This window comes from Equus quagga, chromosome 2 (genome assembly GCF_021613505.1).
Source record: "Equus quagga isolate Etosha38 chromosome 2, UCLA_HA_Equagga_1.0, whole genome shotgun sequence".
NCBI lineage: Eukaryota > Metazoa > Chordata > Mammalia > Perissodactyla > Equidae > Equus > Equus quagga.
Window position 1 is genome coordinate 154,115,015 of NC_060268.1, and position 26,026 is coordinate 154,141,040.

At 52.6% G+C, this 26,026-nt stretch overlaps 1 protein-coding gene across 13 annotated transcripts; it reads right to left on the reverse strand.

Moving 5' to 3' along the window:
- Window positions 1–70: 70 nt before the first annotated feature.
- On the reverse strand, window positions 71–25,760 carry HPS1 (HPS1 biogenesis of lysosomal organelles complex 3 subunit 1). Of its 13 annotated transcripts, none has more exons than XM_046652453.1 (21): window positions 25,694–25,738; window positions 24,414–24,542; window positions 24,034–24,148; window positions 22,193–22,309; window positions 17,222–17,359; window positions 16,862–17,004; window positions 15,605–15,713; window positions 13,219–13,379; window positions 12,682–12,784; window positions 11,843–11,941; window positions 11,648–11,714; window positions 9,633–9,688; window positions 8,257–8,424; window positions 7,991–8,170; window positions 6,785–6,846; window positions 6,300–6,434; window positions 6,156–6,221; window positions 4,921–5,065; window positions 2,860–2,973; window positions 1,107–1,189; window positions 71–850 (listed from the first exon to the last, which is right to left on the reverse strand). In XM_046652453.1, exons 4-21 carry the CDS (start codon window positions 22,307–22,309, stop codon window positions 688–690), a joined length of 2,109 nt encoding a protein of 702 aa, XP_046508409.1. In that variant the 5' UTR covers window positions 24,034–24,148; window positions 24,414–24,542; window positions 25,694–25,738; the 3' UTR covers window positions 71–687. The 13 variants fall into 13 exon arrangements, with proteins under 13 accessions (XP_046508409.1, XP_046508407.1, XP_046508408.1 ...); XM_046652451.1 differs by having other exon boundaries at window positions 25,604–25,731; XM_046652452.1 differs by lacking the exon at window positions 25,694–25,738 and adding an exon at window positions 25,557–25,690.
- Between the last annotated feature and the right edge of the window lie 266 nt (window positions 25,761–26,026).

The window sequence follows — 26,026 nt, forward strand, 5'->3', positions numbered from 1 at the left end:
GAACCTCGCCAGGGCTTCTTGGCTCCAAGAAGGCTCAGGAGCCCAGGCATGTTGGCTTGAACAATAACAATAACCATAACCAGCATTTATTGAGCAGCTGTCGCGTGTCTGGGGCCCTCACAACTACTCTGAGAGGGAGATGCTGTCACTGTAAATGTGGGGAGACAGGTTCACAGCCTAGGAATGCTGCCCAGAGCCGCAGAGCGGAAGAGGCAGAGCTGAAATTCAAACCCAGCCAGTGGAGCATCTGTCACCCGGGGAGGGAAACGGCCTGCCGAGGGACAAGCTCTTTCTCCACTCTGAGGACAGCAGAAAGGAGGGTGTCTCTAGACACCTGTGGGCACTGGGGACTTCCTCCCTGTCTCCCGGGGATAAACAAAGAGGCAGTGTGACAGAGTGGCTGCCCCAGCTCCAGCATCACAGCCACTGCTGTTCTAAGGAGACCAACAGAACCCCTGGCCTCCCTCCTTCTCCAGAGGGAAGCACTGGACGTTTGCTCATGACCCAGTGGAGGCTGGTCTAGGTGGAGTTTCTTCATGAAACCCTGGGGCTGCCCTGGGAACTCGGGGCCAGCCTCAGGCGGCCTCTAGGAACAGGAGGAGGCTGCTGTGGGGATGCTTGCAAGCGGGGCTGGGCCTGGAGAACCAGGGTGCACAGGCAGAATGCAGCAGGGCAGTCGGGGCCGGCCTAGAGCAGGGGCACGCGTGAGGCCTCCCACAGGCGCCGGGCCAGCTCGCTGGCCTGCTGCACCAGCAGGTCCGTGGGGATGACCGACAGGTGGAGGGCCAGCAGCTCGTAGCACTTGACAGCCTCAGCCGGGTGGCCCTTGCTATAGTATCGTAGGAGCTTCCTGGAGAAAGAAAAGGGAGGACAGGATTCAGGAGCAAGGCCATGGCACGGCTCCCAAAGCCAGGGGCCTCTCCTGGCACCGTGCAGGGACTCAGTCACCCCACTAGGCCCCAGCACCTGGGCCAGCAAGGCCTTTTCTGCCCCTTGCTTCCTGGGGGCTTTCCTGAAGGAGGAGCTGCTCCCCTCGGGGGAATGCACACTTATCACCCAGCATCTGTGCCTCCGCTGTTCCCAGCAGCCTCCTGAGGCGGCCTCACCTGTAGTAGTCTCCTCCCAGCACACCAACGGGAGCCGAGTCATCGGACAGGACAGGCACCTCCATTATCTGTAGTTTGTGCCCCTGAGGAAGGAGGAAGAGGGTCTTGAACTGGGAGGCAGTGGGTGCGGTGGGAAAGACATGGGCTGAGTCAGATACGCCAGGTTTGGCTGGCTCAGCCCTGCTTGGTGCGCTGGGTGCCTGGGAAAACACATGGGCCTCTTTTTACCCTGTTTTCTCATCTGTGAAGTGGGAACAACAATAAGTTCCCAATGACATTGGGAACAATATCTATAAAGTTCCGAGCATCGTGCCTGGCACACGGTAGCTCTCATTCCCAACCATGAGTGGACCTGCGTGATGAGCGATAGGCATGTGCTTGGGAGGGCTGCCAGGAGGGCGACCAGGGAGGTGTCATGGAGAGCAAGGTATCATCAAAAGGCCCACATCTCTCCTTGAAAGCAGCAGGTACTGCAGGGTGCATGAGGAGGGGAGGGGAAAGGAATCAAGATCCACCAGGCACCCACTCTGTGCCAAACACAGTCACAGGCCCTCGAAATGCTTGCCTGGGCACTGTGGGCCCGGCCTGCAGGCGAGGAGGTGGACCCGGCAGTGTCAAGTGGCCGCCCATGACCACATGGCACAGCCCGCCTTTGCACCTGCACGCCAGTCTCCCACCCAACAGCTCTGCTTCAGCCTGTTACCCTATGGGACCAACCACGCATGTGAAACCCTGTCTCTCCCCAGAAGCTAAGGGAAAGGACATCCACACATCCTGGGCACTTCTGAGAGGCCACAGAGCAAAGATGGGAGCCTGCAGGTCAGGAGAGCTGAGCCTGGGTTCTGGCTTACATCGCTTATGACCTCGGTGGCCCTGGCTATGGTGTTTAATCTGTGGGGCATCAGTGTCTCCATGTGTACAACGGGGCCAATGACACCGGCCCCAGCCATCACAGGGCACTGTGCGGATATGAGCTTGTGAGAGACCCAACAACTACGTGCACCCTGGACCGGGATGGGGCATTGCTCTCAGGGTGAAGGGAAGGAGGGCTCACACCGAGGGCAGAGCACGAGCAGGGAGGGGACAGGAGAACAGGGAACAAGGGAATGTGAGGGGTAGAAGGAATTGGCCCTTAGAGAGCTGGGATAATGATTAAAGGTGACAAGCGCGGAGAAAATAGAGACAGAAACGGGGAAAGGAAAAACAGAGAGACAGAGCGAGGTCCGGGGGAGACACAGACAAGTCCCCTTGACCTATGCTTACACTGTAGCAACTGTGAGGTCTGGGGAACAGGCCCAGGAGGCCAGAGACCCGAGCCACACTGTCAGCATCACCTTGGGCAGGACGGGTAATTGCTTTGAGCCTCAGTCTCTCCACCTCTACGAGGGGACCACGGTGTGCCACGCTTCCTAGGTGGAGCTGATGACGTGGAAGCACGACTGAGGCGGCATGCAACCTGAGCATCCTTTCTCACACGGGGTCTGCATCCACCTGTTCGCACGTTACCTGGACACTGCCCTAACAATGGCGTGGGTTTTTCAGAGAGCTGGGAGGAGGGGTCATAGGGCCTATGTGAATATGCGAACTCTGAGTTTTGGGTCCCGACCAGCTGTGCTTACCTGTCAGCTCCACCAGGGACGAGAAGAGATGAAGAGACAGACAGACTGAACACAATCCAGAAGAAAGGAGTCCAAGAGTCACAGGAAAGGAAAGTATTTCAGGACTGTCCTGCCCCGCGCCTGGCCACACCCACCATCTCGTTCTCGAACCACAGGAAGTAGGAGCAGTGGAAGTCGCCCTCCCGGAACAGCAGCGTGGTGTAGCCCTTCTGCAGGTACCTGCGCGCCCGCCGGATCAGAGACCAAACCTGGGGAAAGCAGGAGAGCGCGCTCAGCGCCCACAGACGGCCTCAGCTCACAGCAGGAGCTGGGTAACAAATCGGTGTTGGATGGAGGGATGGATGGACCAGCCCCACGGCTACTGTATCGATCAAATACATGTGAAGATGCTGTTCTAACTTTACTAGACACACAGCCGTAAACTAGTAAACTCAGCATTCAGGCGAGAAAACAGCCAGTGACATTATTAATCCACACTTTATAAGGCTCACGGGGCTGGTCCAGGGCCGGGAATCTGGCATAGATTCTAGGCCGGGAAGGTGCAAGTACGGTGTGTGAACACAGAGCCCCCTGATCCAGGGGGTCCTCCGCTCCAGGGCTGAATCTAAACCAGGGCTCACATGGGGTCTGATGGAAACACAATGGCTAAGGGACCAATGCCTCAGATGCCTCTGTGACGTTCTCTGGCCTAATTCAGGGTCTTGCTGATGCTGCATGTGAGCTGCCGAGGGAAGGCAGCAGGGACGCCGGGCTCCCGCATCCCCCTCGAAAAGGCCTGATGAGCACTCTCACCAGAAAGCTTAGTGGGGGACACACACGATTCACTCCAAAGCCGACCACAACAAAACGTCTAACTGAATCTGCAAACAAAGACGTGGATTTGCTATATTTTTCAGGAAAGAAATCTGACAACACGTATTAATAACCCCCCAAAAAATTCCTCCCATTTGACTTAGTAATTCCATTTCTGGGAATCCATATTGAGAAAATAATCAGAGAAGAGGACAAAGATGGATGCACAAAGGTGTGCACTGCAGAATTATTTATAACAGTGAAAGCCTGGAAACAATCTAAATGCTCAACACCAGGGAAACGGCTGAGTAAATTATGTTACAGTCACATGATGGACTACCGTGGAGCTGTTAAAAATCCTGTTGATGAAGAATTAATGACATGGGGAAATGCATCCGATATAAAGTGAAGTGAAATGTGGTAAACACAAGTGCACACACAGAATGATCTCAACCACAACCGACTGCACAGAACAACAGTGAAAGAAACCGCAACCACCTCCGGGAAGAGGACGAAGACGAAGATGCTGCTGCTGCTGCTGATGGTACCAGGAAACGCTCAGCAAACTCCACCCATATTCTGTGCCACATACCAAGCCAAGTGTTTCATATGCATCATCTCGTGCATTTGTAATCTTTGTGCTCATTCTACGACATCAATAGTTTACCTTCCTCTCTCACAGATAATGAAATGGAAACTGAGACTAAGGAACACCCCAGGTCACACAGCTGGGGAAGGGCAGAGCTGGGACTCCAACAGGCCTCCTGTCACCCATCTTATCTTGACCATTACGATATACTTTATGTGGACACACACACACACAATATATATATGCACATGCAATATACTATATTATACTATGCTACATAGCATTATATATGTACAGTATACACAAGTGTACATATATTAGTTTGCCATGAAGAGGAAGAGTCAGTTAAGGAGAAGAAATGAACCCCCAGGGGATGTTTCCTTAGTAGAAACCACCTAGTTTTAAATTCTGATACTCAGATTGATTAACCTATGTTTCTTCTTTCTGTTTTAGTTAATTCAACAAATACTTACTGGGCATTTATGCCAGGCCTGGCATCAGGCCCTGGCCGTTTCCTCCTCTGACCTCGCTGCCCAGACTGCTAATCCAGGTGCTAGTCCACACCCGGGAAGAACCCCCAACCTGGACTGAGGCCCACGTGGCCCCGGGTACTGATCGGGCCCTTGGGGTGATGAAGATAAGCCAGTCTTCCTTGGAGCCCCCAGAGCCGGGCATGGACGCTGACAGAAGAGGCCAGGAAGGTTGAGGTGGGTGTGCTCAGAGTCCTCCAGGAGCCCCAGCCTGAGGGCAGGGGTCAGGCCAGCACATGGTGTCTGCTGGGTGGTGGAGAGCGCCCGGCCGGGGTGGCAGTTACCTTGGTTTTGATGAAGGCGGCCAGGGGCCCCTTGCCCAGCTCTGACGAAGTCCTCTCGCTGCTGCTGAGGGACGGGGCCACCATCTGCCCAGTCGTGCGGTCCACATAGATGAAATGCACCAAGCCGGGGAAGTCCTCGAGGTAGGTGAAGGGCAGAGTTAAGGCACTCGGAAAGCCAGGAACCAGAGAAGGAGCTACCCTGTCCTGGACGCAGGACAAGGGGACACCATGGAGTCGGGAGGCCACACCTGCCCTCCCAGCGGGGTGCCATTCCAGCCCACCCCCTAGGATCCCTTCTTCCCAGTTCTCTTTACCTCTGAACCCCCGACCGTGAGAAGTTCTAATATGTAAGTACAATGGATCCCTGACGCTAGTACATTTAACATGGGGAGCTCTGGACCCAACAGGAACACAGTATGTTCATATTTTATCATTTTCGTGAGGGATGAGTTTAAATTCTACACGCGGGGAGGCTGGTGTGATTGCAGAGCTGCGGAGCTGATGAGCGAGCCTAGCTGACTGCCTGGCCCACACACCCCACTGTGATTTTGTTCATCTCTACACTTCATCTCGAGAGGCTGGACAGTTCCCATCTGAGAGGGGAACAGACACCCATGGAAGGGTGGTGGCTGGTGGCTAACGAGGCCCCGTCTGTCCTTTCACCTGCAAGCTGAAGACAGAAGTCTCAGGAGACTGGAGGCCTGACCCTTTAGAGATTTTACTATCAGAAAAGTTGCTTTATAGAGAGTTCCAGGGAAAAATCAGTATTTGATAAAACTAGTGTTCCATAAGAAAAGGGTCAAATAAGTCTTGGACATGGTTTTTTAAACAGGGATAAACATATTTACTGCAGGCCTTCTCAGAGCCTTCACAGTCCACTGTGAAGTATAACCACCGAGGAGGAGGACATGGCCTCTGAAACCTGGCTGACCCCAGGACCCATCTCGTGGAAGACCCATCACCACTTTGCTGGCTGCACAGCATTGACAGAAACCTCTCCAAGGCCTTTATCAGTGTCTGGCACAGCAGGGGTTTATGAAATTTCAGCCTCGGAGGGTTCCTAAGACAAGGCACCAAGGACACTAACTCCTATTATTTTTCCTCAGAGAAAAGCAGCTGAGCTGGTGGAATACATTCTCCTTCCCCAAAGCCCGCAGTCCAGAGCCAGCAGGTGGAGGAGACGGGCAGACACGAGGGGCCTTTCCGGGCAGGCTTGGGCGCGGGCACCAGGATATGACACCATGGTGACGTTCCTCCTGCTCTTCACCAACAGGAAGTCCTTCCAGTCCATCAGCTTTTCTCTGCAGGGGAGGCAGGGAGCAGTGAGGGTGCCTGCCCCTCGAGCCCGCTATGGCTCCCGAGGGGCCTGCGGCACTTACTGCATGAGCGTCTGCACCTGCTCCTGCAGGTGCCGGGGCAGCTGAGGGCCTCCCCGGCCGGGAGCCACCGTCAGGAAGCTGAGACGGTAGATGGCGCAAAGCTGCCGCTTCACCTTCCCGCATGCCTGGAGCAACCTGGGCACCGGGAGATGAGAACGTCACAGCGGGAAGGGCCCTGGGAGCCCTGTGGTCACCCCTGCTCCTAACTGATGACAGACACAGCTGATGGAGTGCACCCTCACCCTCAGCGAGCCAGGGGCCAGCATCTCAGTTTTCCCCCCGTGTTGGGTCCTCACAGCCCTGCTCAACCTCTAGCCTCTCTGCTCTCCAACCCACCTCGGGCATCCGGGGGTGGGACCCTGCTCTCCCAGGACCCCCTCTGCCCTCATAAGCACCTTCTGGAGCATGCTCTCCCTCCTGGCCTAGGGGAGACAGCCTCTCTGTCCAAACGACTCCCCACCCCATCCCCAGAGCCCCCCACTCACTCCCAGCACGAGGCGGGTTCACTTCTGGAGAAGGCCTTGGTCTTGAACTCCAGCCAGGTGCTCTGTAGGAGGACAGGTGACAGGTCACGAAGACAGGTGATGATGTTCTCACAGTGAGGTCCAGGGGAGACCCTTCTGACGTCCGGCTCCGAGAGGGCACCACCCTCCCGACAGCCTCAGTGTTGAGCTCAGCACACACCCGCCCTTGCACATCCAGAGCTGGGTCTCCGGCACGTCCCCCGGCTCTCTGCACCCCGCTCTACACCATGTTCTATTCACTCAGCAGACATTTATTGGAAGAGCAGTTTCTGTGTGCCATGTCCTAGGCTCACTGTCCAGCCAGCAGACACATAAACTAATGCTGTCAGAAGGACAGGGCAGGCCTCCAGGGCAGGGTGGACACAGGCAGCCGGTGGGAGGAGCCCTGGGCGATCTCCTAACGGGGGACCCTGCATTCTGACCCCACGCACTGCGATGCCCGGAGGCACCGGGAGATGCTGAGCAGCCTCCGCCTCCTGGGGCCGGGAACCTGCATCCATTTGGGTCTGGGCCTTCGGTTGCTCGCTCTGCCTCCTCTAATCCTCCCGCCCTTTTTTGGACCAATGCACACTCCAGCCATGACGAATCTCAGGTCCTCAACAGACCGCAGTGCGGCCTGCCGTGGGAGCGGCCCCAGCCACTTAACCAGGTGATCTACCCCTCCTGAACGTCCTTCCAGGCTCCTGACAAGACTGTGCCCTGTTTTTCACTGTTTATGCACTGTCCACGTCCCTTGGTCTCATCTCCAGACCTGGGCTCTAAGCCCCCGGGGGTGGGAGTGGCCTGTGTCCTGCTGCTCTATGACCTGCCACGCTGCTCGGGGCGCCATGGGCAGACCACTGGCCATCACTGAGTCTTGAAGTCAGGCTCTGGCTCCACCGCTCACAGGGAGTAACCTTGGCCAAGTCCACTCTCTGCCTTAGCCCCAGTTTCCTCATCTAAAAAATGGGAATTATAACTCAGGTTCTGCCAAATTCACATAAAAACATTCTGAAAATGTCACGTGCCGCTCTAAGCTTTTGCTCCCATTTCCTAATGGGGAAACAAGGATCACAAACCTATGGTGGGCAGGACCTGGGCCCAGAGCCCTTGCCCCTACCCCGCTGTGGACCGAGCAGGCCCCGTCTCCTCTCCCCGAGGCCGGCACGTCCGGGATCTGGGTCTCACCTGAATCTCTTGGCCCCCACGGTTCTTGACAAACTTGTCCATCCTCTGGCGCAGGTCCCCCACGAGGGGGTGGGACCGCAGGGTACTCCCGGCCTCCTGACCCTCCTTCAGCTTCTTCTCCAGGAGGGAAAACCCGTCCAGCAGCTGGTACAGGACCAGGGCCAGGGGTGTGCTGGGGCTCTAAGGGAAGAAACGCAAGGCAGGGGCAGCCCGTTGGCAGGGTGTCCAGGCCAGAGCGTCGCTGGGGCAGGTGGGGGTGCTACCACCTTGGTCAGGAGCACCATGTTGATGCCCGGCCACAGGGGCAGGCAGTACATGGTGTGGGGCACCATGGGGCAGTAGCTGTCTTTCACACTGGCATCCAGAAAAATCCTTCTGGGGCTGGAAGGTACCGGGCAGCAAGGGAGCAGTGTCTGGAGGGTGTCTTCAGCCATCTGTGGAGGGAGACGGGCTGTCAGGGGTCAGGGTGGGGAGCCGTCTGGCCTCCTCACATGGGATCCACCCACGGTTGCCCACTTGCTGTTCTCCCTGTGAACCAGGAGGGATAACAGTTTCAGCTCCGAGAAACCCCAGTTCTCAAATCCACACCCTCGGTGGAAACAGCCCCTGCAGCTCCAGGACGGCTGCCACCTGTCTCTCTCTCAGATGCTCCCGGGCCTTCCCGCCCGGAGTCAGGCCTGGACGCCAAGCAGGGGCCGAGGGTGATGAAGGGAGGAGATGGCGGGACAGACGGGGGCACGGGGGGGAAGGGGCTCCCGCCCTGTGCCCTTACTGGATGACGGCGTTGAAATAACACTGTCAGTTCACCCACCCTCAGAACATCCTGACAGCCATTCCAATGGGGAAACTGAGGCCCAACAGGACTAAATGAGCAAGACTCCAGCAGCATGGAGGGCTCTGAGTAAGCAAGCTTTTAGTGAGCAAAAGTAGAGAATTAAGGAAATTATCAGAGATGCCATGAAAATTTTTCTGTAAGGATGTCACTGTGGTCTTATGATAAAGAAAAAACATATGATGGACTATATGTTCTGGGGATCTGCTCCATAAATAATAACACACAGGTGACGGACTCCTGAAGAGTCATTAAAAACCACACTGTTGAAGAATGCCCAGTAAATGGGAAAACGACGAAAGGAAAAGGTATAATGAAGCACATTAGGTTTCAAAGTTGGTAAAAAGAAAAAAACACATGTGTAGTACGTGTGTGTACATATATATAAATATATAAAAATCGCTGGAAAGACTAGAAGGAAACACTCAAATCTAATAGTCTACTAACAGTTAACATCTGGGGAGGGATTGAGTGATTTTCACTCCTTTTCCATATTTTTGTATTTCCCTATTTTTCTACAATGAATATATTTACTTTCTCATTTAAAAAAACATTAAAAATTAAGTTGGACTTTCACTCCCAAGAACAGAGAGGAGGGTGGGATTTCTCAGGAGTTGAGGACACCTTCGCCCGCCAGCCCTGCCTCTGGGCTGCGCTCCGTCCCCGCTCTGACCATCGCTGAGGTGGCAGGACGGAGGCTGGTGCTGGTGCGGGGCACCCCCAGAGGAGAAACCCTGACTGCCCAGCGCTCACGGCCGCAGCTCAGATCAGCCGGTGCCCCGCAGACCCCCTCCCCCAGGAGAAACTCACCTGGACCTGGGGAGTATCAGTGGGTGGGGTGTCCCCATCCAGCCAGATGGTGCTACCTGCAGGCCACAGGTAATAACATAAATAATGGGAAAATGTAAATAATGGCCAACAGCGTGTCAGAGGGGAGGGTGGCACAGAGATGGCCCTGCGCCATCAGTGGCTCCCAGCCCCTGGCAGGGAGGGGCAAGGGCATCGTGGTGTGGACTGGAGCAGCACTGGCCTTCCCATCCTATCCCAAGCCGGCAGGTGCAGGGTGAACTCTGTGGCACCCGGGCTAAGGCGGCCTGGCCTGGGGGAGGAAGCTCCCTTTGAAGCCGGCGGCTGGAGCAGGCTCCTGCGGGCGTACCTGGCAATGGTGGGGGGCATATTCCTCAGCCCCTCCTGGGCCCCCTTAATCCCCTCCTTGTTTCTGCCCTCGCCAATCCTTCAGGCCCCCTCCCTGGTTATAACAGTGCCTCTTCACTAGGAGGCAGCACACATGCTCTACATTTCCCCAGTCCTTTAGTCAATCAGCAAACTTTCACTGAACACCTACTCTGTGCTAGGAACTAAGCTGGATTTCCTTTCCTGGGACAGCTCACAAAAACGCAGGGAACCGTTCAATATTTGACGCGCGATGTTTGTAATGATAGTGTTCTCTCTTACAGTTCACTGCAAATAACTATCATTTACAATCACGTTTCCCTGGGGAAGCCTGTTTCTGTGGTTCAAACACCTGATTTACAAATGGATGAACGCAACTCAAGCAATTTATAAGCTGTGAGTTCTGTGCACCGCGGAACGGCATCATTTACAGCCCTGCAGCATAAAAAAACTGACAGGGGCCAGGAGAAGGACCGTGATCAAGAAGGGAAGGGAGCAGTCAGAAAAAGGAACTTCAGCAAACACCCCCAAGTGGGGTTTCTCAACGTGTGTTGGGCTCATAGAGAGCTCAGAGGACTGAGGACTGTGACGGACCCGGCCCCAGAGAAATATGCAGGCATCTGTGAGCTGGCACATGACCTCAGGGGGCCCCGGCTCCTGTAGCCCATCCAAGCACCTAAAGTTAAGAACATCTAACTCAGCGGGTTTCAGCCGAGGCTGCACATGAGACTTAAAAATCGTGATGTCCAGGCCACACCCCAGACCAGCTAAGTCAGACTGTCCCACACAGGCCCAGCTTCAGTTCTTGAAACCCCCAGGTGAGGCCACTGTGCGGCCAGGGCTGAGCCCCACTGCTCTAACCTAACTCTCGGCGGGGCGCTGGTTCCCGCCCTCACGCTCATTGGCCTCACCGGCGAAATTTCTACAAGTATTCACACTGACCACGAATAGCTTAACTGGCCTGGCTGAGGCTGCCCAGGCGATTCTAACGGGCGGCCAGGGTCGTGAACCACTGGTTTACGGGGGCCACACAGGAAATTCCTTTCAAAACTCAGTCTGAGAAGTTTCTCCTCCGGAAACCCTGGCCTTCTTTCTTCCATCAGTGACGGGAACCACACCATCCTTCCTTTTTCTCCAGTACTTCTGAGATAAACGTGATGCTTGTTCACAGGGACCTCAAGAGTCTGGATTTTGGCTTATCTATTTCTCTAAGCAACGCTGTCATTTTGTGAATAAAATTTTGAACATTTTTCTTTTAATTGTTTACTTTGAAAAACAGGTAAGGTATAAACTATAGAGACTGAATATTTATACTTTAAATCATACTGAAATCAAATGATTATTAATTTTAATTACTTGGTTACTTCTTAATTACAAAAAGAAAAGGGAGAGAATACACACAAATGAAATCAATTTGTCATAAAAAGTTCTAGGAATCATTGGAGTGGCCTTAACAGTCCTTGACTTCAAGCTGGCGCTTGCAAGGTGGACAGCGGGAGCTGCAGACAGGGTCCTGTACTCCAGGAATTTGGGTATCTGTGGCTGGGCCCTTATAGGGGGTGGGCGTCCACAGAACCCTAAGACGGATTCCCCAGGGCTGCCAACTGGCATCTCCCCCCTCCCCTCCCCATCCTCTCCTCCCCAGGTCTCACCTGAACTCTGGTCCCCGGGAGAAGGAGCCGGTGTGAAGTACTCCTCAGGGAGGGAGCTGTCTGTCTCCTGGGAGGGAGAGAGGGCAGCCTGGGCTGAGGGCTCTGAGAGGCTCTTCAGGCGGGCTCAACCCTGGCCCCTACTCTCCCGGGAGAGGCAGGCCCTCCCCTCTCCCCTCCGCACAGTGCAGAGCTTACGGTCCCTGCGGAACTCCTCCTGGCCCGGCCTGCAGAGCGAGGGCTCCAGGCCTGCTGCACCGGAATGTTCTGGCTGCTCCGGCCCCTCCACGGGGAAGGCTGAGACAGGCACAGGAGAAGCTGGTTAGAGTATGTCTGACCGGCTCCTCCCCACTGGTCCTCCACCCCCCAGCACTTCACAGTGCAGCCCTCAGAGCAGAGGGCCACGCAGGGCCCTCCAGCCCCTGCATCCCCCTGCGCCCCATCCACGGAGCAGTGCTGGGGGTGTGTCCTCACTCTCCAAGGAGGTTTCAATTCTAGCTGGTGTAGTCTTTCTCCAGAACCACCAAAATTCCAGGAAATTCCCACACACTGCCATCCAAACCACAACCACCATGATCACCACCACCACCACCGATGATGAGGATGACGATGGTGACGGTGGCGGCTGCCACACAGGGAGCATGCACTACGCTGTAGGCACTGCTGGGCTCTGGGGAAACCATCTCTTTTAGTTCTCATAACCACCCTGGGAGGAAGAGGCCATCACTGTCCCACCGCACAGATGAGGGAACTGAGGCTCAGACAGCGCATGGACCTGCCCAGCTCACAGAGCTAAGTGGTGAAGCTGGGACCATCTGACTCCCAAACTCTGCACTTTTAACCCACTAAAACAGCATGCATTCTCAAATTCCCCTTACATCCTGAAAGCAGGAGAAAACGGTCATGTCCAACCACAGGCCCAGAATTATGGTTTGGAACCCACGGCCTCTCCAGGCAGCCTGCCCAGCACCCTCCAGACCAGTTTTCTGAGCCGTCTCCCTCACGGCCTCCCACGGCCCAGGGAGCTGCCCCGAGACCTGAGTGTCGTCGTCCTCCGCTGTGCTCTCGCTGGGGTAGAGGTCCTGAACCAGGAGAATGAGGGCGAGGAGGTCGGCTGGGCGCAGGGAGCTGGCCCCGTGGCTGCAGAGAGCAGAACAGGCGGCTGGTCAGCGTGTGGCCGCAGATCGGGGAAGGCGGGCTAGGGGAATCTGGAGCATGGCCCCACTCTCAAGGAGTCACGGACGGTCAACTGACCTCACCCTTTTTTGGAGAGAGGCAAGGTATAAATAAAATTAACTCATCAATTTTTAAAATAAAACTTGTTTGTATTAAAACAAAAAAATTACTGATGGGAAACCAAAAGGGACCAGGAACAGCATATCAGGAAGTCCTAAATTCAAACTCGGAGACAGTGTTCCAGGAAGAAATAATTCAGAGAAAGGAGTGAGCCGAGAGGGGCTGAAGAACTGAAGAATCTGAGAAGGCTTTGTGGCAGAGATGGGTCTGGAAGGTTCTCTTGGCCAGGGACGAGGTGCTCTTCAAAGGGAGGGAAGGGGCTGGGACCTCAGGCTCACCTGGAGTAGAAAGCCAGCAGCTTGGAGTGCACGAGCAGGAGGGCGTGCAGCGCCTCCTCGCCAGCCCGCTCGCGGCTGGAGTTGACAGCCTGGATGATGTTCTGCTCCAGCGCCTCAATGCACAGCTCACAGAGCTGGGGGTGGATCAGCCGCTCCACGGCCTGGCAATGGGCAGGCAGAGGGGAAACCACGTCAGCCACCACTGTGTCCTGCTCTGGGCCCTGGCTGGTGGGTACATTCACTCAGTCCACACTGAGTGCATACTATGCGCCAGATACTCAGGAAAAAGGAGAATCAGACCTACACAGTCCCTGCCTTCCTGGGGCTGAGAGTCTGGTCATTAGACTTTGGTGGATGACACAGACAACATGCAAGGAAGCAGACAAAATAAGTGCCAACTGTAATAAGTATGCAGGAGGAAAAACACAGTTCTGAACTGGAGAAAAACAGACCTAGTTGGGTACGGTTCAAAAGAAAATGTCCCCAAGGAGCGGACCTTTAAACTGATATCTAAGGAACAAGAAAGCCTGCCAGAGAAAGAGGGTGGGGGCAGTACTGCAAACCGAGGAAAGAGCATATGCAAAGGCCCTGAGGTAGGGAGAGAGTTTGGAACAGTGCTATCTAATTGAAATATATGGCAAGCCCTATGTGGAATTTAAAATTTCCTAGTAACTACATTAAAAAAGAAAACAGGTAAAATTAATTTTAATAGTTCACTTTACCCAGTATATCTAAAATATCGTCATTTCAACATACACTATAAAAGCATTGCTAATGGGATGTTTGACATCCTTTTTTTGTACTAAGTCATCAAAATCCAGTCTATATTTTACCTGTAAGGCATAACTCGATTTGGACTAATTACATTTCAAATGTTCCACGGCCACATGCAGCTAATGACTACCACACTGCACGGGGCTAAACGTAGAGCCCTTCTGAGAAGGAGAGGTCCCAGGTGGCCAGCACATAGTGGGTGAGGACAAGAGAGGCGTGCGATGAGGCTGGGGTGACACAGGCAGCGGCAGGTCATACGGGGCCTGGCAGGCTTGAGGAGGAGTTTGGACTTTATCTTAACTGCATCAGATGACCTCCTACGAGAAGCCTTTCCTGTTGGTTCAGAGAGTTGACCACACCACCCTTTGTGCCATGGTGGATCTTGAGAAGAAGCCCCATGTGGCAGCACCCAGGGTCCTCAATGGTATTTTTTAGTGTGTATGTGTGGCTGATGTGCCTCAAGGGCAGGGACCGTGTCTTCACCCATCTCTGTACCCCCAGGGTCTGGCACACTCTTATATAGCAGGTGCTGTAGGTTTATGGGAAGAGTGAGTGAGGAGGGAAAATGAATTCCTTCAAATCTATTTTCCAGTTCACTAATTCTCTTTCAAGCTATGTCTCATCTACTATTTAACCTATCCCTTGAGGTTTTCCTTTTAACAATTATGTTTTCATTTCTAAAATCTCTACATGGGTTCTTTTCTAGCTTTTACGTCTTTAAATATTTCATATGAAGTTATTCTATACTCTACACCTAATCATTCCCATATATCAAGTTCCTTGGGAATCTAGCTCTGTTGGTGATTGACCCCTTGACTCTCACTCATGGTGGCTTATTTTCTTGTGCGTCTGAACTTTGACTGTGAGCTCATATTTGTTTGCCCTTAATCTGTCCTCTGAAGAGTGGCTTTCAAAGTGTAGTTCCTGAACCAGTATGCTGGTTATGGTTATTATGATCAGCATCACCTGGGAACCTGTTGGAAATGCGAATTCTAGAGCCGCGCCCCCTGCAACTACCAAATGAGAACCTGAGGGTGAGGCCCAGCAATCTCTATTTAACAAGCTTTCCAGATGATTCTGGTGCACCCTTGAGTGTGAGAACCACTGATCTAGAGAGAAACCATGTTTGTCTACACAGGGAGCCAAGAGCACTACTGACAAAGGCCACTTCTACTCTTTGGGTCTGTGTTTAACGAGGAGTCTAGGGGTCCGGAGCTCAGCTCCCCGATGTGCTGCTGGCCTCGGGCGCAGTCCCCTGGCTGCGGTGCTGGTGCCACCCCTTGCACTCAGGCAGTCCTGGCTTCAGCGCTGCTCATTTCTCACCTCTCTATGCTCTGGTTTCAGCTCAAGGTAATTTTTACGGGGGAGGGCAGAGTTGAGGGGGCAATCTTCAGAGATTCCCATAATTTCCTGTAAACCCAAAAACTGCAGGAAAAAGTCTGTTTTTATTCAGGATCCAGCTATTTTATGGTAGGGAGGTCCATCAGAGTACTCAACCACCACGTGGCTAGGAAGAGCAGCTCTCTAAATGACTGTCAGGGTCCGCCTGTGCCCTCACTCATCAGGGTCAAACGCTTCTGTGGTCCGAGGAAGCCCCGAGCCCAGCAGTCACCTCCACAGCGAAGCTCTGCTCCTGCTCCCGCAGGCGGCCGTAGGTCCTCAGCAGGCTCTGGAACTGCTCCCACACCCGCGTGCGCTGCTCCAGGTCTGGGGGCCGCAGCCTGGGGGCAGAGCCAGAGACAGCAGGAGAGACCATGCAAAAGCTGGCTGTCCCCAACTTCAACCAAAGGCACACAGTCCCAGATCATGTCAGAGCCAGGTGAGCTCAGGGGACAGGGCCAATCAACTGGCAGAGCCCACAGGCACAGAGGGGCAGTCTTCAGGCTGTGCTGCAGCCACGGGCTGGAGCGGGATGGGCACACAACCAGGAGTCAGGCAGCGGAGGAAACTGATGCCCTCCCAGTGTCTCTCACACAGAGACGAAGCCATCTAGAGAGACCTGGGAAGGCACCTGAGCTTTCTATCCCTCTCGCTTCTCCCACAGGCTACTGAAAACAGAAAACCTTAGGGTTTTTGCTTTTTTTAAATCAGGGCCATACAAAGGGTTGCAGCCATCCTGAATGCTGACAAGACCTACATTGGTCAATGTGGTCTGTGCAACAGACACTCTCTACCTGCAGCATTTGCCACTGAAACTGTGGTCTGCCAGGGCCCAGGTGACCTGAAATGATGTTTGCTCTTTGATAAGTGCCTTAATAGGGGCACTGCTCACATCTCTACAACTCAAACGAACCAGTTTCAAACTCTGCAACTTCCCAATACATACTTAAGAAACATGGGTGACCCCACCATGAACCCCTCTGCCGGGTCCACATTCCAATCAGCCTCCTTTTCTTGGGTCCTCCCCACCTCTGCACACTCTGAACCACCATTCCCTTTTGCTGGGTTCTTTACTGTGGGCCCAGGGATGGGTTCCAAGCCTGACTCCTCAGAAAACGTTCGCAAGATTCTATGTGTGTGCATGGGCACGCACTCTTTTGGAGGAAGAGTCTAAAGCTTTGAGAAGTCAGAGGGGACCAGCTCAGACCAGGTTCGTGCTGATGGATGTTGGGGAGTGGAAGGGGCACCGGGCTGGGAGTCCCGGGCTCTGATTTCTAGGCTGGGTGCTGCCACCAACCAGCTGGATGGCCGTCATCTGTAAAATGAGACGGTTGGATCAGATGATCTCCAAGGTTCCTTTGAGCTCCGCTTCTGGGACCCTGGGCCCCAGGCAGGGGCAGAGTGTGGACAGGCAGCTTCACAGAGGCTGTGCACACACTGCCTGGCCTCCAGAGGGGGCTTACAGACGGGACCAGCCACGAGGACTCACTCCTTTCGGATGAGCTGGCCATCCACAGTGACCAGCCCGAAGTGCACCTCGCACAGGTACTTGAGCACGCACAGCTTCCGCCGCAGCTCCCCCTCGCCCTCCGTGCGGTCTCCGTTGATGGCGATGAACAGGCACTCTCCAAACTGTAGGCACAGTGGGCTGAGGTCAGCCAGCCCCGAGGACTCCCCTCAGCTGCCATGACCCCTGGGGACAGTGAGGGGAGGCTCGGGTCCCAAGACATTTTGGTAAGACACAGTTTCTGCCTGCTAAAGGAGTCTGAAGTTCAAGATAAGGGAGAGGCAGGTGGGCTGCCCGTGGGGCAGAGTGGAGAAGAGCACGGACCCCAGGCTGCCCACTCACCAAGTGAAGGACGTACAGGTAGTTGCCATTTTCCGTCGAGAAGCAAGTGTACGTGTCTGAGAGCTTCTCCAGCATTGTCATGGAGGAGATGATGACTGGGGCTAGAAGGGTGCTGAGCTGGTCCTCGAGGGCGGGAAGCTGCAGGAGGGGAAGAAAATAACACTCCTTAGAGCACCAGATACCAGGACAGAGGCATGGACCAGACCCAGGCCTTGCCGTCAAGGGTCTCCATAGTTTAAGACCCGCCTGGGAGGGTATCACTGTCCTGACAGACAGGGGGACAAAAAGATACAGCCCCCAACACCTCGGGTGGTTTGAGGAAGGCTGAGAAGGGTCAGCCAGCTGCCTGTGCTCTTCAGGATCCGAATCTAGAAGGAAATGTCAAGGAACGAGGCCACATCTCCACACTGCAATGTCTGGGGCATTTAATGGAGAATGGGCAGCTCTAAGGAAGTTTGCTACGGGACCCAGAGTCCACACTCTTCACTGCAGTGCGGCTACTTTGGGGACAGTATCCTAAGGAAAATAATCAGAGAGAGAGGCCAAGATACAGACACAAACATGCATACAACAGCATAATTAACAGCAGCAGACAACTTGAAAATATGCAAGTGCCCAGGACGAGGGAAACAGTTAAATAAATAACAGTACATCTAAATGACGGAAGAATATACAGCTACTTAAAATACTGGAGTGTTTCAATGACGTGGAAAACTCCTCTGATACAATGTTCTGTTAAAAAAAATTGGTTGTGAATGCTCTATATTTTAAAACACATAGAAAAAGCAAAGTAATGAAAAAATATTAAGAAAACCAACACTGTTAAAGTTACTACTTCTGGAGAGAGGGATTATGAGTAATTTTCCTATTTTTTGCATGTTTCTGTGCTTTCCCTATTTCCATAACAGACACGCATTTACTTTTATGAGCTCTTCCCCAATCCATCCTCTCTGCCCTCCAAAATAAGGAAGTAAATAAAACCAAAAGGAAACTGGACAGATTTGTTGAAAATCTGTGAATAAGAATGGGATAAAGCCAGAGGAATGGCCACAACTCAAATCCTCACTGTGGAATGAAAAGGAAGACGGCAAACAGCAGACCTTCCACAGGCTGACGTCGGGAGGGAACCTCGGCTGAAATACGGAGAAGGCAGATCTGAGCTGGTGGAGTCCGCGAGGAGCTGAGGAAGTCCTTGCCTTGAAAAGAAAAACGGGCGACGGGCCAGGGCCAACGTGTGGCATTTAAAATATGAGTGGGACACAGCGCCATGGAGCGTATTTTCTTCCAACATTTTCAACATTCAGGAACCAAGTCTGTGTCCAGCTGCTGCAGAGTCTGTCAGTCAAACTTGAACAGCGGGTCCTTCTCATCATTCAGGTCCCAGCTCAGATGGCTCCTTCCCGGACCCCCCTCAGGTCACCCCGTCCCAGTCACGCCCCTCCTAACACCCTGTTGAACTTCTTCAGACCATTTCTCACTCCCTGAACGCACTGTGTGTACTGCCATCGGATCACTGTATGTCATCCCTCTTCAGCCTCTAGGTTCCAGGAGAGCAGGGTCATGTTGCTGTGTTCACTGCATTACCCCAGAGGTTAGCACATAGTAGGTTCTCAATTAGCAGTGTTGAGTGAATACCCCTCCACATAGGGAAATGTTTGTTGAATTATTTGCATACCACAATTTTCTTGAACTGTCATGAACAAATTATATTAAAAGTCATTTAAAAATCTAGATTGTGTACAAGTAACTCATTTTAAAGGTAGTAGCTTTTTTTCTGCAGGTGTAGCAAGAATTTCTTTGGTGGGGGGAGATGAAAATATTTGGTGTGGGCAGAGTGCAAAGGGGCGTTCTCATACAGTACTTGGAGGAATTACAAAGTGGTACAATATCTTTGAATGGCTTTTGACTAGATGTTTCTGTTTTCAGGAATTTAGCCTAAGGAAATATTAAGATGTGGGATAAAATTCAAGCACAAATATTCCCTACAGCAATAGTTATAGCAAACTAGAAGCAATATACATGTCTAGTATTGGAGAAATGGTTAAATAAATGATGCTGCATTTATTCATATACTGGAATATAATGTTTCCATTAAGATTTATGCTTTTGAGAATATTTAACAAAATGGAATAATGCTTTTGATACAATTGCAAGTGAAAAATACAGGAAATAAAACTGGAAATGTGGTATGATCCCAACTATACATAAAAGATAAAGACCCAAAGAAATATATTAAACAGCTAATAGCTCTGTGTAATAGGATTATGGGTCATTTAAAAACTACTTCTCTGTATTTCCAAATTTCCTACAATTAATTCATGTTATTTATAGGATCAGGAAAAAGTACATGTTGTATACTTAAGAAATAAAACTTTAAAGACTTTTTTTCTTTATACTAGTCATTTAGAAACTGAAAAATCAGGAGTTTGTTCCTTTACCAGGTTTTTAAGAAAGAGGAAGAGAAACATCATCAAATTACTAGTTGCAATAACAGCTTAAGAACTGAAATACTTAAAAATTCTTAACTTAAAAATTACGTGTATTGACTGCTCAAAAATAAAAGAACCTAACAGACAGATCTGGTTTTCAACTTAAGTCAAACCACTTACACGCCCAGGATCTCTGGAGTCTTGTTTTACTCCTAAAGACTACGACAAGAGCATCAGTGATGTCGGGCTGGGTTGACTCGCCAAAGGGGAGCAAGTGCAGCTGAAGCTCGAGCCATGAGAGCAGGAGAGGCAGCAGCACACGCTACTGTAGAAACACAGGAGCTCTCTCTAGTGCATCCACAATAGATTTTTTTAAATCCAAAATTAATCTGGAAAAATTTTCAAAATAAATTACTCCTTTAAAATATAGGGTGGAAACTGTACAGGTGAAAATGGCAACTACCTGTGAGTTGTAACATCAAAGTGTTAAACTGGATGTCCATATGCAAAAAAAGATGAACTTTAATACATACCTCACCCCATATACAAAAATTCAAAATGGATCATTAGACCTACTATAAAACCTAAAACTAGGGCCGGCCCGGTGGCACAGCGGGTAAGTTCACATATTCTGCTTCGGTGGTCAAGGGTTCGCCAGTTTGGACCCCAGGTGGGGACATGGCACCACTTGGCAGGCCATGCTGTGGCAGGCGTCCCACATATAAAGTAGAGGAGGATGGGCACGGATGTTAGCTCAGGGCCAGTCTTCCTCAGCAAAAAGAGGAGGATTGGCAGCAGATGTTAGCTCAGGGCTAATCTTCCTCAAAAAAAAAAAAAACAACCAAAAACAAAACCCTAAAACTATAAAACTTCCAGAAGAAAACATAGGGCAAACTCTTGGGTTGGGCAAAGATTTCTTAGAAATGACACAAAAAGCATGATCCATAAAAGCAAAAAGTGGATAAATGGGAGTTAGCAAAACTAAAAACTTCTGCTCTTTGAAAGATACTGTTAAGCGGATGCAAAAACAAGACACAGATTGGAAGAAAATATCTGCAAAACATGTTATCTACTAAAGGACGTGTATCCAAAACATAAAACAAATTCCCAAAACTCAATAAGAATAATAAGAAAAAATCAACCCAATAAAAAATGGGCAAAAGATTTGAACAGACACTTCATTGAAGATATAAGGATGGCAAATAAGCAAATGAAAAGATGCTCAGTATCATTAGTCATTAAGGAAATGACATCAAAACACAATGAGATTCTAGTAGAGACCTATAAGAATGGCTAAAATTAAAGGGTGATTGTCCCAAGTATTAGCGAGGACGTGGAGGCAGTGGAACTCTCATACACTCCTAGTGGAATATAAAATGACACCACCTCATCGGAAAAGTCTGGCGGTTTCTTAAAATGTTTAACACACACCTCCATGATCCAGCCTTTCTACCCTAGGTGTTTGCCTATGAAAAGGGAGAGCTGATGTCCATACAAAGACCTGCATTTGAATGTTCACAGACACTTTATTTTTAAGAGGAAAAACTGGAAACAACCCAGCTATTGTGACCAACAACAGGTAATTGGACAACAAATTGTGGCGTGTTGATACAACAGAACACGGCTCAGCAACGAAGAGGAATGAACTATTGACAAACGCAACCACATGGATGAATCTCAAAATAATTATACTGAGTGAGAGAAGCCAGACCAAAACCAAACCAAAACAAACCCGAGTGACATGCTGTATGATTTCATGTATGTATGATTTACATAAGAGTCCACAAATTCAAACTCATCTACTGTGACGCAAAGCAGATCAGTGGTTGCCCGGGTGAGGGGAGGTGAAGGAGGGAGCATAAACTTTTGGGATGGTGGCTATGTTCATTTTATTGACTGTGATGGAATCACATGCACATATATACATACTACAGCACATCAAATTGTACACGTTAAGGGGCCAGCCCAGTGGCGTAGCGATTAAATTCGCACGTTCTGCTTGGGTGGCCTGGAGTTCACAGGTTCGGATCCCAGGTGCAGACCTAGCACCACTCACCAAGCCATGCTGTGGCGGGATCCCACAAAAAATAGAGGAAGATTGGCACAGATGTCAGCTCAGTGACAATCTTCTTCACACACACACACGTAAAATAGTATATTTTGAGTATGTTCAGTTTATAGCATGTCAATTATACCTTAATGTAGCTGTTAAAAAAATTAATGGGTTAAGCTTATGATGAACTTTTCAGGTAGAGAAACTGATGACACCAAGTTTCCCTGTTGTGTGATTAAAATTCTACCCCCTCCTGCCCTCCGTTAGCCCAGTGAGCCCTGGTGGGGGGTGGGGGTGACTACACTTGAGAGCATCAGGAGGTCAACCTATGGGGGTGCACGGCTGGGTGTGAGGGATGCTGGGCCACACACACCACCCTGTCGATTCCTTGGGCCAGGCCAGGAGGGGGGGAACAGGTTCTCCTGCCTCCAGACCTGCTGGTAGTTCTGTCCTCTTCCTTCCCGGCCATCCCTCCTAGCCCGCACTCACCTCTTCTCCCTCATTCTCCGACTGCCCAAACTTCAGCCGCAGACTCTCCTCAAACTCCTCATCCATCCAGTAGAAGAGGACCTCCGCACCCTCCGTGGCCACCAAGACGCACTTCATCTGCCGGGGAGAAGCAAGGTCAAGGTCACCTCCCAGTCCCCATGTCAGAAGCTTGTCCTGAGTAACACGGAGGATCATAATCCCAGCAAGCACCTATTGAGCCCTCCCTGCGGGCCACGCACCACAAGGCCTTCCTGGTGTTATTTCATCACAACCTCCCAACAACTTGGTAAAGGAGGAATCTTCAGTTACTCTTCATTTTACAGAAGAGGACACAGGCGCAGCTTGAAACAGCAGAGCTGGAATCCAAACCCAGGCCTGTCTAACGCCAAGCTGTGGCTCTTTCCTGTTATCTGGCCCCCTCACCATAGCATCACACCCACCAGGGGCCTAATGGAACCAAACATAAGGACGGGCCCAGCTCTTGATCTGGACAGGGAGCCAACTGTATGAGGGAGCCATGCTCACGGCAGTCAGTGCCTGGTCTGGAATGGACGGCGGCTAGGGCACCTCCCTCTGGGCAGTCCAGAGATATGTGTCTCCTTGAGTGAAACACAGCTCTAGAAGACGAGCCTCAAAGCCCACGAGGAGCGGATTCAGCATTACAGGAATTTCATTCACAAGTTCCTCCCGCTCTGGGTAGGAGCAGGCTGCCTGACCCTGGCCACGATTCTTCCTCATACCTGCTAAGCTGCTGCTTCCTCAGACCCCTCCCCAGGGTCTGACTGTCGGAACCTCCTTCCCCACCACGCAGCAGGTACCCTCTGTGCCACACATTTTAATACTTTCTTATGTGAAATGTGTTTTATTAGTCACCAACTGGTAGATTCTTAACCTGGAGCTTCACACACTGTGCCTTGGACCCTGGGGTGCAACAAGACACTGACCTCTCAACCCTTGGGCAGCCTGCCTAAGCCTGGCCAGGCCAGGGCTCTCGAACTGGCTGCTTGCAGCTGAGAGAACCCTGGGCAGGGGCTTCAAATCCCCCCGTGTACCTCAGTGTGCCACACAGATGTGATCGCGTTGTACGTGTGCTAAGACGTGAGAGTGAACAGGAAGCTCTGCTTAACTCTGCCATGAGCGGATGTCCCCTTTCCTCAATAGGATCATAGCATCTTGAGGTCCCAGACTCAGGGACACTCTTCAGGAGCCCCGATATGAGCAGCTTAGTGGTACTCACTGAATTCCTCCCAAATCTCCTATTGGTTTATCAACTCTCACTTAGAGCACTGGCCTCAAGATGTTTCCAGCACAACGAAAAACAAAGCATGTGGCCTATTCCCACGGAACTGCTATACACTAGGGCAGAGACTGGGAGAGCGACGGATGTGAAGAAAAGGCTGCCAGATGAGGGCAGGTGGGCCTGGAAGAGGCTGCTCTGGGGCTCCGAGGTGAGTATGACAAAGTTGGGGGCTCGAGGGGCCGGCCTGATGGGAAGGGAGTGTATGGGCTGGGGAACAGTGGGCTATGGAATGGAGGCTGTAGCCGACAGCAGGGAGCCCCTGCAGACTGGTCATCCTGGTGGGGTAATAAGTAATAAGAGCCCACACCTTGGTGGAGGCCAGGAGAGGAAGGGAGGGGTAGCTTAGAGGCTTAGCAGGCCTTGATGACCACCTGGATGCAAGGCAGGAAGGAGAGAACAGGTGAGCTGACCACAGGATGCAGAGCTGAGGCAGCGGGTGGGGATGAGAGAGCTCTGCAGGGCCCTAGAGAGCTCAGTCCACTGCCTGCCTCACTCTGTCCACCTCCCACAGTCCCAGAGTGGGTCAGACAGGGTCATCTACCTTAGCAAGGAGCACAGCAGAGCTTCTGGACAGCCAGAGGTTCAGAAAGGGCTGCGGGAGGCCGACTCAGTGGCCAGCTCATGAGAGCAGCAGAGCATCCCCGGTCCTGAAAATACTTAAAACAGAGAGCTCATGAGGGCAGCAGAGGCTCTCGTTCCATCTGCTGTCTGGTCCTGGGAGAGGACAAGCTCGTGAAGGACTGAGAAGTCAAAGTGGTCCTGGCTTTTACGCGGTCTGCTCAGAATATACTCCCCACGACCAGGCATCCTAGGGCCAGTATCCCACCACCCACCACCCACCACCCACCACCGAGAACACGAACCCAGCCAGCACGGTCCTTTGGACATGCCAGGTACACATAAACATGAATTCCCACCTACTGTGTTTCCTTCCAAGCACTCTCATTTCACTGTGGGTCACTCAGAGTCACGGTGTGGTCAGCATACGTGCCCTGAGCAGCCCCAGGGAGCTTGCAGGCCGACAGGGAAGTAGCCCAGAGAGGAGGTGTCCTGGAACCACGCAATGAATGGCAGTAAACCCCCACAAAAGGCACCAGAGACCCGGTTCTAGTTTTGGCCTCGCCAAGTCACCTTAAGCTCTCTGAGCCTCAGATTGGGGCTGTGAAAAGAGGGAACAAACCCCTGCTCCACCTGCCTACAGGGTTATGGTGAGAGTCAGGGAGGGACCAGGCAGGACGGCCCTTAGCAAACTCTGCTTTCTTACATACAGGTAGGGGGGTCATTACTCTTATTTCCCCCCTTCCCTTCAGTCAAATAACAGGATGAACTAAACGGGATCCAGAATCATTCACATTTTGATGATAAAAGGCAGGAACAATATAAAGCTTTAGCTTAATTAGGAAACCAAACACTGTAAGCAAATAAGAAGAAAGGGCTGTTAAGGGCCCAGCAGCTTTTGCAACACATCTGAGACTGGGCACATCACCGGCAAGATTGGCCTTCAAGTCATATTCCCAGAGGAACGGGAAAGCTTTTTAGTGGACATTAGGTTCTACTTCTTTTTATTCCAAAAGGCTGTTGGACAGAACCTCACCGGTGTCATTTTGTGATTTCCCTCTCCGCCTCTCTACCCTGCTCTAAAGAGGGAACACAGGACTCAGTGGAGCTCCAGACGGCGCCGGGCCAACCTGGAGAAACCCCCAGCGCCAATTTTCACCACCTGGACCCCGGGCCCTCGCCTCCCTCCCCAGGAAAGTGCGCAAGGTCGCCGCTCCTGCTTTCCAGCAGCTCCGTCTTGCGGCCGCTCCCCCGGAGCCTTGGCCTTGCCCCTGCAGGGCTGGAGGACGCCGGGGTGAGAATCCGCAGGCGAGAGTTAGCAGCTCGCCGCCGCGGGGCTGCCGCCCAATGGCAGCCTTCCTGTGTGCCCCGTACTCTACAGTTTAACCAGCAGTTTCATCCCCAAAGCCCCCGGAACCTCACAGCTACCCTGGGAAGAAGGCCTGGCTTGTGGCGCCCGCCCCACGTCGTAGCTGCAGAAACTTTGGCTCCGAGAGGTGAAGCGACCTGCACAAGGCTACACAGCCCGGCTGAGGGTGGGGCCCGCTCCGTACTTCCGGGAGGGGCGCACGGGTCCCGAAGAAAGCTGCCCACGGAGGGGACAACCGACGGCGGCGCTCCGACCGTCCGGGAGGTCCACGTACCGATCACAGCCAAACACCGCCCGGCCTGCCAGGAGCCCGCCGGCGTGCTTCCGGGTGGGGCCACGTGACTGTCCGCGTGACCGCCCTGCCTCGCCCCGCCCGGCGAGGGACTGCAGGCCGCGGTCTAGCTCGCAGGTTGGAGCCCCGCCCGCCTCGCCCCGCCTCGCCCCGCTCCCGCCCGCGGTGCCGCCCACTCCCGCTAGGCGGCCTGGCCTGGAGAGCCGGGTGCAGCCGCCCGGTGCTTCCAGACCTCGTGTCATCAAGGAGGGCGCCGAGGCCCCCAGGGTTAGAGGTCTCGCCTGCAGCCACTTTGGGCACCTGCTGCGTCCGCAC

What these genes read in the sequence shown, in the direction of transcription:
- HPS1 (XM_046652461.1), bottom strand. Translation starts at nt 22,309, where the DNA reads ATGAAGTGCGTCTTGGTGGCCACGGAGGGTGCGGAGGTCCTCTTCTAC. An exon ending in ACATGGTGCTCCTGACCAAG is followed by an intron (nt 8,171 to 8,256) that starts GTGGTAGCACCC and finishes TTCTTCCCTTAG; the next exon opens with AGCCCCAGCACACCCCTGGC. An exon ending in TGTGGTTCGAGAACGAGATG is followed by an intron (nt 1,190 to 2,859) that starts GTGGGTGTGGCC and finishes CTCCTTCCTCAG; the next exon opens with GGGCACAAACTACAGATAAT.